This window comes from Xylocopa sonorina, chromosome 6 (genome assembly GCF_050948175.1).
Source record: "Xylocopa sonorina isolate GNS202 chromosome 6, iyXylSono1_principal, whole genome shotgun sequence".
Taxonomy (NCBI): Eukaryota; Metazoa; Arthropoda; class Insecta; order Hymenoptera; family Apidae; genus Xylocopa; species Xylocopa sonorina.
The window spans coordinates 4,805,445-4,817,892 of record NC_135198.1 but is presented as its reverse complement, the minus strand read 5'-3'; the positions used below and the strand labels follow the sequence as shown (position 1 = coordinate 4,817,892).

Below are 12,448 nucleotides of genomic sequence, written 5' to 3'. Positions count from 1 at the left end.
GTAACATATGTCGTTGCTAGTTCGACTAGCTGATTTCGCTAGTCCTCACTAAGCCAACCCGTCCATGTACAACGCCTTTCTCGTGTTGTTCAAAGCGAAATGAAATAAGAAGAGAAAAACTGACGAAGGAGCATAGACGCTTCCAAGAACAATGTGGACAGAAACAGAAAGGAAAAAAGAAACAAACGAAAGAAGCGAAAATTCGTCTGATAATACAGACTTGACCAACATTACGGCGATATATATAAATATATATATTTGTAAACGTTTTTTGAAAGAGAGTAAAGAGATAACGCAAAACGGAATCGAAAAATACAGATCTATGGTGTGGACTTCGCATAACTCGCCACTTGGCAGTTCGTTTTAGCTTTAGGATGATTGTGTATCTATCCGCGCAGTATATCGCTTGATAGGTCAGCAATTACTTGTGTCACGTTTTTTGACGACGAAATGCACACGTACACATATGCATACACAGATTCTAAAAGAGAAATATCTTCTTGTTGTTAGTCGAATCGATGAGAATCGAGGTAAACCGCGGGGTTTGCAAACTTGTTGCGAAAAAGAAGAATAGGCGGGTGCACGCCGCCGTTTCGGATTTGAGTGACAACAAGAAATAAATGTTTTTATGGATCGTAAAATACACAATGTAAATTTAACTTATTTAAAAGAATATTTCCTAACAATTTTTAATTGTATATATATGATAATTTCTTAGCGTAACACTTATATAAATATACTATTATACGATTGTAATAATTGCAAGATTATAATATGAATATTTTATTTATATAGCGAAATCACTTTGGATAAATGTTACACGCATAAATCTTGAGATCAGAGAGAACGTTAATCGGCGATCTTGTCCTTCGTGTACGATCGTGTAAATTATTATAATTATTATAAAAGAAAAAAAATGGAGAAAAGGCAAACGGTATGACGACTATAGAAAAGAGGTGTTATTTAAACTTTTACGACTTGAAACACGTCTTAATATTTAAGCAGCGTTAGCTTTCAATGTATAACACAGTTTTAAAGGCACAGAAAGGAATCGTATATATAGTATGTATTTAAAAGAAAAAAAGAATATATATACATATATAAATATACATATACATTAAATAAGGTATTCTATTAATGTATAATATATTGAGAAGATATAATTATGCATCTGAAGTTTATAAATTATTATTATCTATAATGACTGTTATTCTATGTTTAATAGACTTGCCTAGAGCCTATCTGACCTAAGGACCAAAGGCACAATCACACGCGCATCAAAATAAAACATTATGCTCCTATGTACTGTCGTAACATTTATTGTGACAACACACTACGGACGTTGCGATACTGGCACTTATATATTCCGACTGTTACGATATATTATTTGTATTACGAAACAAAACTGTTTTCCCTTTTACATGAAACGCGAGCCGTTGTAACGATGAACTTCTCTACTGTTACCATCCATTGACGACAGAATTTTTTTATCCACTGTCATTTTTCTCCACTATATTAGTACATTTTTTACTAATAACTACTGTCTATACTCTATTGAGTACATTCATCACAGCGTCGACCACATAACTTCACCGGCTAATCTATGTTCTATCCGCATTTTGACTATATAATAGGAACACATATAAATAAAACAATTCGTATACTTAAATATTATTAACACATATATACAAATACACACACACACACACACCTTTTACTTTAACATAAAAACGTTTAATATTATTTATTGAGAAAACTCATGCTAGAGATACATGGAACATTTGTAAGTTATACAAAAATCTTTAAGTAATTGATTTCTTTCTGTTTACTTCAATAAGAAATGTTAAACTAAATTTAAACAAAAGTGTTACGTGATCCGCACGCGTTACTTTACAGTAGTTATTAAACAAGGTATGCCTATAAAATAATAATGAACTTGTCTCATAGAAAACAATCACTCCATTTATTCTATAGCATTCTATAGTATTTGGTTGTGTGTAATATGCATCCAATACCCGCATCTACATGAACTACGGAACCGTATGTATAAATGGATATCCTTTTCATAAATATTTTCTATAAGCCAGCAATGTGTGTGTGCGTTTGTGTGTGTGTTACGCTATGAAAAAAGACATACATTTTGTAATTGCTTTATTTGTAAAAGCTTATCATCTACTGTATTCTTAGCCCGAGAATATGGTAGCCGATCCCTAACACAAAAATTGTAATACAAACGAAACGCTTTGAATATCTAAAAAAATTAATATTCGTGTGCTTAATCTAATTTTTACTAATAGTATTTCTGTAAAACCGTTGTAATCAATTCAACTAACGAAATATATATAACCGTTATAGAATTTGGCTTAAAATTGAATTTGCGTGTAAAACGTATTGATATTCAGATAAAAGTTTAGAATCGATTATACTCGCTTAAACACATTCTGTGATTATTCTGTTAACACAATTTCGCATAAAAATTGGTTTACCAACGAGAATATGAAGTATGTGTAGAAAGTTTGACGTTCCACACGCAATCGTTCGAATCGAAGTGTATTTAACAACGTAATGCAGTGTCGCATCAGTGCGCTTCTAGTTCTGAACGTCATTTTGTACTACATTTTATGGTTTTGGTTTTATGGATTATACACCGTAACATGCCACGTGGCTATTCTAATTTTCCTCTGCTTGATCTCCCCCGTGACTATATATATATTGCAATGTTATATTAAAATAATAAAGCCATTGCATGGTGTGCGATATCAAAAGGAACAATAAAAATGAAGAGCTATGATTTTATCATATAGTATTGTGTGATAGAGCTATCAACAAGAATGTAATAAATAAACTGTTACATCATAATCCTCTTGATGTACTTGTAACAAAGGAAAGAAAGATATTACAAGAGTGAGAAATTGTACCTAGTCCTAGTTGTTACATTCTAATAATCTTGGTTGAGCATAATAAGAATTTTTCAAACGTGCATAAATTTTACATAATGCATTTATTAAATGATTCATTAACATAAGAAATGTGAATATATTAATATTAGTTCAACTATTTAAAGAAATAATATGAGTATTTTGTGCAGCTATTTCCATTATTTTTCTCAATTATTTAGGAGCAATAATCTAGTAGAAGGTATTACTAATACATTCATTCATATAAACAAACTAAACTTAGTATTTTATATATTTTTATTCGTTGTTAACAGTTGACATTAATTTCACTTAGTACATGTTTGTGGAGTTAATGTTTTATACAGCAGTTAACATGGTTTTGAACGTTTTGTGACAATTGTTTTAATACAAAGTACGGAAGAGTGAAACAATAGTATTTATAAGTAATTTGGTATAACAAATAATTTTTTTTTTTTTAAATAAATATAGTTATCGGACAACTGATTCACCTGTTTCGGGATCGTTCATTCGTTTTTAACAAATATATTTAAAGAAAATGTTGGTGTATCAATATTGATAATTATATATATTGCTTTGATCATTTACTATAAACAATTTCGATCTTAAAATTACACTGAACCGCTTTTTAAAATACAATTACATAAACAACTCTTTTCTAATAAGTTGTATATGTATTATATAATAGATGATTCAATGACACACTTCCAATAGATACAGAAGTAATTGCTGTGGTGCTCACTACCTCCCCTGTTTAAAATTGCAATGACAGTGTACATATGTTACTTAACTGGGTATTATATAAAGAAAAAATATACAAAAGAAAATGGACTGAGATATTATACATAAATTCATAACTATTCATATTTATATTTCGTTTAAATGGAGCAGCAAAGTCAAAGGGATATCCTAAAAATAGATTTTAAAGAAAAATGTTTCGAGTGACTCAAAAGAATCCTGCAAAATTTAAATCTTTCAGATGGAATATTTTTCAACTTCATGTTATGTAGAAGTAAAAGACAGGCCATATAGTGATTACCATAGGTAGTCTAGTAACATTTTAAAAATCCTGAACATCCAAGATCTAACAATTCCAGATCGGAACACAATATTAAATGGGCAAGTGAAAATTTATTTCTAAATACAGAAAACTGACTACTTATATCCAAAAAAAATTTAGTATTTTAGTTATGCAACAAATTGTAGCATATTGTAAAACGAATAGATGTCTTCATGCACTCTTGTACCATACCTTTTGAGTATATTCATAATGAAGGTCATCACATCTGTAGAGTCAGAAAAAAAATTATTTTATAATTACTAACAGCTAGTTTCCCAATACTTTTAAAAACTAAAATATATATTAACAAAGTTCATTGAAACCATAAAAGTTTCAACTCACATTGTCAACATCGTCTTCATCATCATCGCTAATTTCATCACCAAACTCGATATCTTCATCGAAACCATCCTCGACAAAGGTGACAGTATCGTTGATACGCACTATGTAAATAGAAAGAAGTAACAGTAGAATTTAACAAATTCCAAATGCATTGAATGCACTATAAAACAATTCTCTTCAAATAATCAGGATTATTTACCAGTTTCTGGGAACTCGCCATAGGTTTTCAAGTTACGAGCCTCATCTGATGTGTATTTTAATATGACGTCTGCTTTTGAGTCTTGATAATCTCGCAGGCCAATTAATATTATATCCCCTTGATTGATCCATACTTTTTTTCGTAATTTTCCACGAATATGGCATAATCTTTTTACACCATCGAAACACATTGCTTCTAACCTTCCATTACCAAGCATTTTTGTGACTTGTGCATATTCTACACAAAATGCGAGGAGATAAAAAATTTCATTATTCACATTCGCAATTTTACATAATAAAATTTTCTTTAAATTCCCGCAGCCATTCGATCTGATTATACTATTCTCTATTCGCAATTATCGATACAGAATAGAACAATTTAATGGAATAAATAGAATTCAGAATATACATATAAAATTTTGAAACTTAATTGTGCAACGCGAGATGGACTGACTCGAAAATTTTACCTTGTCCATCTTCTTTGAAAACCAATTCTCTTTTCTCGGTTTCATTTTCGTTTTTACCTCTCCTCCTGTTTTTACCTCCCTTTCCTAAACAGAAATGAAATTCGCAATTATTACTGGTACGGGTATTCGGAGGAATTTACGGGAACGAACGTTCAACGTTTGTCGAAACGGTTTTCAACGTTTGCGACGATAAAACTTGACACTGACAGGTTAGGAACAAACTGATCGCACAGCACATGAAAAGTAGCATGACCATCTGTTCGAGGATCTGTACGATTTTCGAGGCGAACGAATATACGTGGATGGACGCGATTATATACGAACCCTTATTCTTCGGCATGTTGACTTAATGAGCGGCGCTTAATTCGTAACTACGTGAGAAATTCGGACGCGAACGATGGATCAGGACACTCAATACTGCGAAAACGAGTTTTGCACCACTAAACACCTCATGGGAAAGACGTAGCCCACTGAGGAATGTCAAGTACAAATAATTCGAAACTATTTCCTTTCGGGTTGAGTCGTGGCGAATAAATGTTCCGCTTTGAAAATTACTCCTATAATTTCTGAAACGTTTCCGTGATAATATTAGACACGAAGTTCGTTCAAGTTTAGATATTTAACTGACTAATTGTCGGTTGTTAAGTTACAAAGGACTTCTCTTAGTGAAAATCTAGGGGATATAGTTTGAACAGTTTGTATTGTAGATATGGTATCAGAGAGGAAGAGGGAACGCTCGCACCCTTCATTGTTCTAGAGACTGTGCTGCGCCAAGCGGTCGTTTCGAATAAAAGTAGGGATCTATCTCGTTTGGTTTCATTCTAGCATGTACAAGAACCATTTGGTAGGAATCTACCTTTTAAGTTTCACTTGTTAAATTCCATCTGTTAAATTCCATCTGTTAAGTTCCACCTGTTAAGTTCCATCTGTTAAGTTCCACTATTAACGAGATATAGGCTCTAGAGTTCTCATAACATTGTTTAAAATTTTCTATCATTCTATTGCCTATATAAATATCTCTAAAAATTACTATTTTAAATCAATTTAAACCAAAAAAACCTATGGCAGCCATTAGCTTTGACTATTTGCTACATAATTTATAATTGTATCATATATCACTATATGATGCAATTAAAAAGTATATATCAAATATATAACACCCAGGTCTCACCACGTGGAGGTTGCTGCGAGTGGAGACCCACCCTAACCACGTCTCAACCACCCTCCTTTTATACAAGATGTTATTAAATAATACCTTCTTTCAATGTACATTTGCAACAAGTTCGATGTTTGATCCCTATGCAAACGCACAATGGAAGGAGTTTCGTAAAGAATTTTCGCGAGAAATGATTGTTACAAATGAAAGGAAGCACACATATCCTGCCTAGTCAATAATTGTTTTAATTTCAAACCGATCAACCTAACTAGGAATATATATCTACTTAAAAGAAGTGATTCCTACCTATCAATAGGTCTGAAAATGTTTCACCCTATATATCCAAAGATCGAAGAGAACACAGTACATATACGTATAGAACACGTATAACATATAATATTTCCCTCTACATATCATTTTATTATCTGTACAATGTTATTTGCGAATATTGCAGTACATTATGGATTAAAATACTCGAATTCTTGTCATAGAAAGGAATTTATTACAATAAATCTCTTTCGAGGCAAAATACAACTATCAAAAGGAAGAAATATTAACTATATGGTGTTAGTTACGAATATTGCAGTACGTTATGTACTGAAATGCTCGAACTCGTGTCGTAAAACCGAAATTATTGCAATAAATCTTCCTTTTTCGAGGCGAAAATCAACTATCGGAAGGAAGGAATATTTCAACTTACATTTCTCCGTATTTTGTTGGAAATTTGTATCACAAACTATTGCATCGCGTTATCGAAGCTATATTTTCGCACTTTATTAACAATTTAACTACTCGAGCACGTTTAATCTAACTTGAAAACATCGAAATTGAGGAAGGACAAAAAAGAGACGCTATACAAGAGCTTTGAAAGCTTGATCGTGATTAATCGAAAATGTCTGATCTATTATGGCTATCATAATGACTATTGCAAATAAACGAAATAAAATTATTTTTGTTTTAAGAAGATAAATAATCGATTACATATAAAGGAAAATACCATGAATAGATCAATATGGAATAATACAACAAGATTCCAATAATTTTAGCCATTACAAATGGAAAATTATGTATTATACAATGTATAGTTTAGCAAGAGCATATATATAGATATGTATACGTACGTACAATTTTTATTTTCATACTTTTCGAAAGGAAATATTGAATAATTTGCGGAAAAATTATAAATTCAGGTAGCTTTCAAGCTTTCCTTTCTTATTTTAACATTTACAACATTCGAAACACAATTTAGTACGATATATAAAAGATATTTACTTAATTTTAACAATTTTAAATATTAAGTCAAGCAGCAACTTTTCGTTTAAAGAAAAGTCGGTAATTACTGATAATTCGATCGTTTTCGACGAATAATTACGTTATAAGAGCATATGTGTCCATTTAAATTACATAAAAATTATGTAGAATTTTATGTACTACTAAGGTATATAGTTAAATGCATGTATTTACCCCATAAATGCATGGGGTAATTGGAGAACCATGCTGCGATTGCTGATCTGCGCAATGGTGGACGACCGTACTAATGGCGGAAGATCATTCTGCGATTACTGATATTCACGATGGTGAATGATGTTGACTGATGATGGAGGACGATGTTGCAGTTTCTGATCTTCTGGATGGTGGAGGACCATTCTGCGATTGCTAATCTTCGCGGTGGTGGAGGACCACTCAAAATATCTTAATGACAGCTTATGAGAACACATAAAGAATACATAGATGTAATAAAAGGTGGATGAGATTAAGATTCTAGTGATAAGTTTTAATTAGAATATTATTTGGAACAGTATATATGTAACTTCAATATATGTAAAATATATGAGTAATTGTATATAATATATATAGTACTCCAGTATATTGCTAAGAGCATAAATTAAAAAGAAATATATCAAAGTTAATAAATTGTGAACTATTATAGTATAATAATGGGATTGCGTAAACGGATGAAGGGTGGGAGGCACAGATTGGGAGAGGGTATAAAAGGGCGTGCAATCCCCAGCACAAGCTCTTTGGGTGCCTGACCGTCAAGATAGAAGGGTCTATGGTTGGGTGGTGGGTCTGTGACTAAACGTGAAGGAGTTACTGGTGGAGGTGCTTCTGGTGGACAAGCCAAGGGTGGAGGCGCTTCTGGTGGACAAGTCAAGGGTGGAGGCGCTTCTGATGGACAAGTCAAGGGTGGAGGCGCTTCTGATGGACAAGCCAAGGGTGGAGGTGCTTCTGGTGGACAAGCCAAGGGTGGAGGTGCTTCTGGTGGACAAGTCAAGGGTGGAGGCGCTTCTGATGGACAAGTCAAGGGTGGAGGCGCTTCTGATGGACAAGCCAAGGGTGGAGGTGCTTCTGGTGGACAAGTCAAGGGTGGAGGCGCTTCTGATGGACAAGTCAAGGGTGGAGGCGCTTCTGATGGACAAGCCAAGGGTGGAGGTGCTTCTGGTGGACAAGCCAAGGGTGGAGGCGCTTCTGGTGGACAAGTCAAGGGTGGAGGCGCTTCTGATGGACAAGTCAAGGGTGGAGGCGCTTCTGATGGACAAGTCAAGGGTGGAGGCGCTTCTGATGGACAAGCCAAGGGTGGAGGCGCTTCTGGAGGATAAACCAAGGGTGGAGGCGCTTCTGGTGGACGAGCCAAGGGTGGAGGCGCTTCTGGTGGACGAGCCAAGGGTGGAGGCGCTTCTGGTGAACAAGCCAAGGGTGGAAGGGTTTCTGGTGGACAAGCCATGGGTGGAGGCGCTTCTGGAGGATAAGCCAAGGGTGGAGGCGCTTCTGATGGACAAGTCAAGGGTGGAGGCGCTTCTGATGGACAAGTCAAGGGTGGAGGCGCTTCTGGTGGACAAGCCAAGGGTGGACAAGTCAAGAGTGGAGGAGGCGCTTCTGGATAATAAGCCAAGGGTGGAGGCGCTTCTGATAGACGAACCAGGGATGAAAGAGCATGTGGTGGTGGCGCCTGGGGCGATAGGACTGGTGGTTGGTGAGTGAACAATTTTAAGATTTAACTAGTTTGTGGCGGGTGTAAATACAATTCTAAGAGATAAATGACGTAGGGACTACTAATAGCTACCAATCCGCAATAAATTTTAATTATTTCAAATTCTAAATATTACAATATCAACACCTAGAACTTTGCTATCATTAATTTCAAGTATATCTTATTCTAAATAAATACCTTAAAATGGTTTATTCATTTTTACAAAATTAATTCGGTGTTGAACTATACTGGAATTAAAGTTCCATTATTGGGTCCCTGCGTAGTCACCTCCACGGGGTGGGCCTGGGCCCTTGGTAACGTTTTCGAAAGACCGGTCTCTCGAAAACGGTATCAAGCTAAGGACTACGCACGTAGACATAAGTATAATTGTAAACTCGATACTAAAAGTACCAGAATCAGTTAAACGATTACGATTTATAACTTCTGTCTTGTGTAAAGAGTTCATAGATTTACTTTCGTCATATCATTGATTTATTTTATTATCCAACTATTATTTCATTAATTTTGCAGTAGATTAGAATAATTTAATCACTGGTACCTTTAGTATCGAGTCTTTTGCAGTACAATTTAAATCTTTTAAGTCCTTTTCAGGACTTTGAAACTTTAAGTTGGATTGCAAATAGTATAAGTTAATTTTAAGGAACATATTTGTACATTCACATAATATAATTTTATAACTGTGTAACCTGAATCCCTCCTATACTGTCTTCCCTAATTTATCTCAATCGAGTATAATTATGGTCGTCGTTAATCAGTTCATTGGGTATCATTTTCATTATTTTTCTCTCTGTGGTGTTTGTTCTCGACGGAGAGTTGTTCTGTAAAGCAGTTTCACTATTCTCTTTTCATTTGGAAACGGGAAAATAGTATTTCTGGTGAATACGGCGTTGGATTTTCACCTTTTCCAAGATTCTTTCCAATTGTTTCACGTGAATATTATGTTTTTCTCGTCATTTGATGGTTTGATATCCATTTCGTTCCTTCTTCATTTCAATTTTGACGTTCGACGCTGGATCACCGTTGGATCGCCGTGGGATGCGTGCATCCTTAGTTATAAGCACTTAGATTTAAGTAATTTAATTGTAACTCAATTGTAACAAAATTGTAAAGAAATCCATTTTCTTATCCGAAGTGAGAAACAGCCATTCTACAATCGCGTGTAGTCAGTACCGATAAACAGGCGTTACATTCTCCCTTGAGTATTCTAAGTTTCTGTTACGTGAAATCGCTTCACGTATTTCTCTTTTCTTTTCTTTTCTATTCGTTCGAGATTTAGCCTTCCATTTCCACGCAGCGAAATAGTCGATACTCAATCAAACTGATGTGGTTTTCGGAGCCCATTGAGATTTCGCAGCCCTTGTCGATTGGTACGCCCGTTGGGTACTCGACTTGGGTATAGGCTTAGCACATTGGACGCGCTCACGCAGGTTCGTTCCGAGTAGCTCCTACCCCGTGTCGCTGGGGTCCTAGACCTGCTGTAAGACGACTTGGGGCGGTCTGCGAAGTTCGTTCTTGTCGTTGGGCAATGCGTCCTACTGCTAAGTCTCGCTGAGATCTTGATGGTAGCCGCATTCACCATTGGGGAGAGCGTGGTATCAGCTGTTTCGACGTAAGACGTGGCATAAACTTAATTTGCTCGCGATTCGCGTCGGGTATGGTTCACCTAGTGACTAGTATTGGACCATCGGGTTAGAATCCTTTCGCGAGAATCTAACGCAGGTTTATCGGTACTTGTTCGTTTTGATCGCGTCGCGAATTTTACCTCAATTCTTAGTTGAAATTAGTTTCTTCTCTTAACTTTAACTTAACTTAATTTTGTTTCCATTTTTGCTAAGTGTCATCGTCTTAAATATCGTACCGTAGAACACTTTAATTTTGCTAAAGTGCTAGTAGAGTCACTTTTAAAATTTCACTTCTGGTAAGATAATGGCATTTCTTGTTATCATTCCTCCAAAGTCCATACTGCAGTTTCTAAAAATCATTTGTAGATTTTAGAAAATGTATTATGGATGCCACGTTTAAATTATTATAGTAGAGTCAGTCCTCGGTACCTTCTGTACCGAGAACACACAGATGTAATGGAGGGTGGATGGGATTAGGGAAATTAGGGATGGGTCCCTGCGTAGTCACCTCCCCGTTGGTGGACCTGGGCCCTTGGTAACGTTTTGGAGAGATTGCACTCTGCAAAACGATATCAAGCTAAGGACTACGCGCGTAGATATAAGTATAGTTGTAAGCTCGATACTAAAAGTATCAGAATTAGTTAAAAGATTACGATTTACAAATTCTGTCTTGCATAAAGATTTCATAAACTTACTATCATTATTTCTTTTATTTATTTCATTATCTAATTATTATTTCATTAACTTTGTAGTAGATTAGAATAATTTAATTACAGTTACTTTTAGTATCGAGTCTTTTGCAGTACGATTTAAATCTCTCAAGTCCTTTTCAGGACTTTGAAACTTTAAATTGGATTGCAAATAATTTAAGTTAGTTTTAAGGAACATATCTGTACATTCACATAATATAATTTTATAACTGTGTAACCTGAATTCCTCCTATCCTGTCTTCCCTAATTTATCTCAGTCCAGCATAATTATGGTCAACGTTAAGCAGTTCAGTGGGTATTATTCTCATTTATTTGCGGTGTTTGTTCTCGACAGATGATTGTTTGATGGCTGGAAATCGACTTAATCTTAACTTTATTTTAATTGCTGCGTTTCTAAGTTTTTACATGGGCAAATACTCGCTTGAAATCATTGTGGGGTTGATCAACGATTTTGTATTCTGTAATCGTAAAGCAGTATGATTATTCTCTTTATATTTCCAAATGAGAAAATGGTACTTCTGATGAATACAGCGTTGTAGTTTCAACTTTTCCAAAATTCTTTTCAACTGTTTCAACGTGAACAGATTGTCTCAAATTATAATCAAGAAGCTAATAGGAGAATCTTAAAATTTGCCGTATTTTCTCCGTAGTTGTTCTCGTTATTCGATAGTTCGAAATCCATTGCATTTCTTCTTCACTTCACTTCCTACATTCCTCCCTTCACTTCTTCACTTCCTTTCTACAGTCGACGCTAGATCCACAGCTGGATCACCGTTGGATCGCCGTGGGATGCGTGCGTCTTTAGTTATAAGTACTTAGATTTAAGTAATTTAATTTAATTCAGTTGTAACAGAATTGTAAAGGAATCCATTTTCTTATCCGAAGTGAAAAGTAGCCACTGGTCCCATCCGTTACCACTCCTCTATCAAAGTAGAACAAAGTGTTCTCGCTTAAGTCGGTTCGCGTTTAGTCAGTACTGATGAAAA

The 12,448-nt window shown here is 35.0% G+C and overlaps 1 protein-coding gene across 2 annotated transcripts; it reads right to left on the bottom strand.

Moving 5' to 3' along the window:
• Positions 1–3,176: 3,176 nt before the first annotated feature.
• Positions 3,177–5,637, bottom strand: Eif1a (eukaryotic translation initiation factor 1A). Of its 2 annotated transcripts, XM_076896352.1 has the most exons (6): positions 5,307–5,637; positions 4,983–5,066; positions 4,517–4,753; positions 4,318–4,418; positions 4,168–4,201; positions 3,177–3,665 (listed from the first exon to the last, which is right to left on the bottom strand). In XM_076896352.1, exons 1-5 carry the CDS (start codon positions 5,320–5,322, stop codon positions 4,196–4,198), a joined length of 444 nt encoding a protein of 147 aa, XP_076752467.1. In that variant the 5' UTR covers positions 5,323–5,637; the 3' UTR covers positions 3,177–3,665; positions 4,168–4,195. The 2 variants fall into 2 exon arrangements, with proteins under 2 accessions (XP_076752467.1, XP_076752466.1); XM_076896351.1 differs by having other exon boundaries at positions 3,177–4,201; positions 5,307–5,635.
• Positions 5,638–12,448: the final 6,811 nt, after the last annotated feature.

Coding starts and splice junctions, on each gene's coding strand:
- Eif1a (XM_076896352.1), bottom strand. Junction 4,754..4,982: donor TTTCAAAGAAGATGGACAAG/GTAAAATTTTCG, acceptor CATTTTGTGTAG/AATATGCACAAGTCACAAAA. Junction 4,419..4,516: donor TGGCGAGTTCCCAGAAACTG/GTAAATAATCCT, acceptor CTATTTACATAG/TGCGTATCAACGATACTGTC.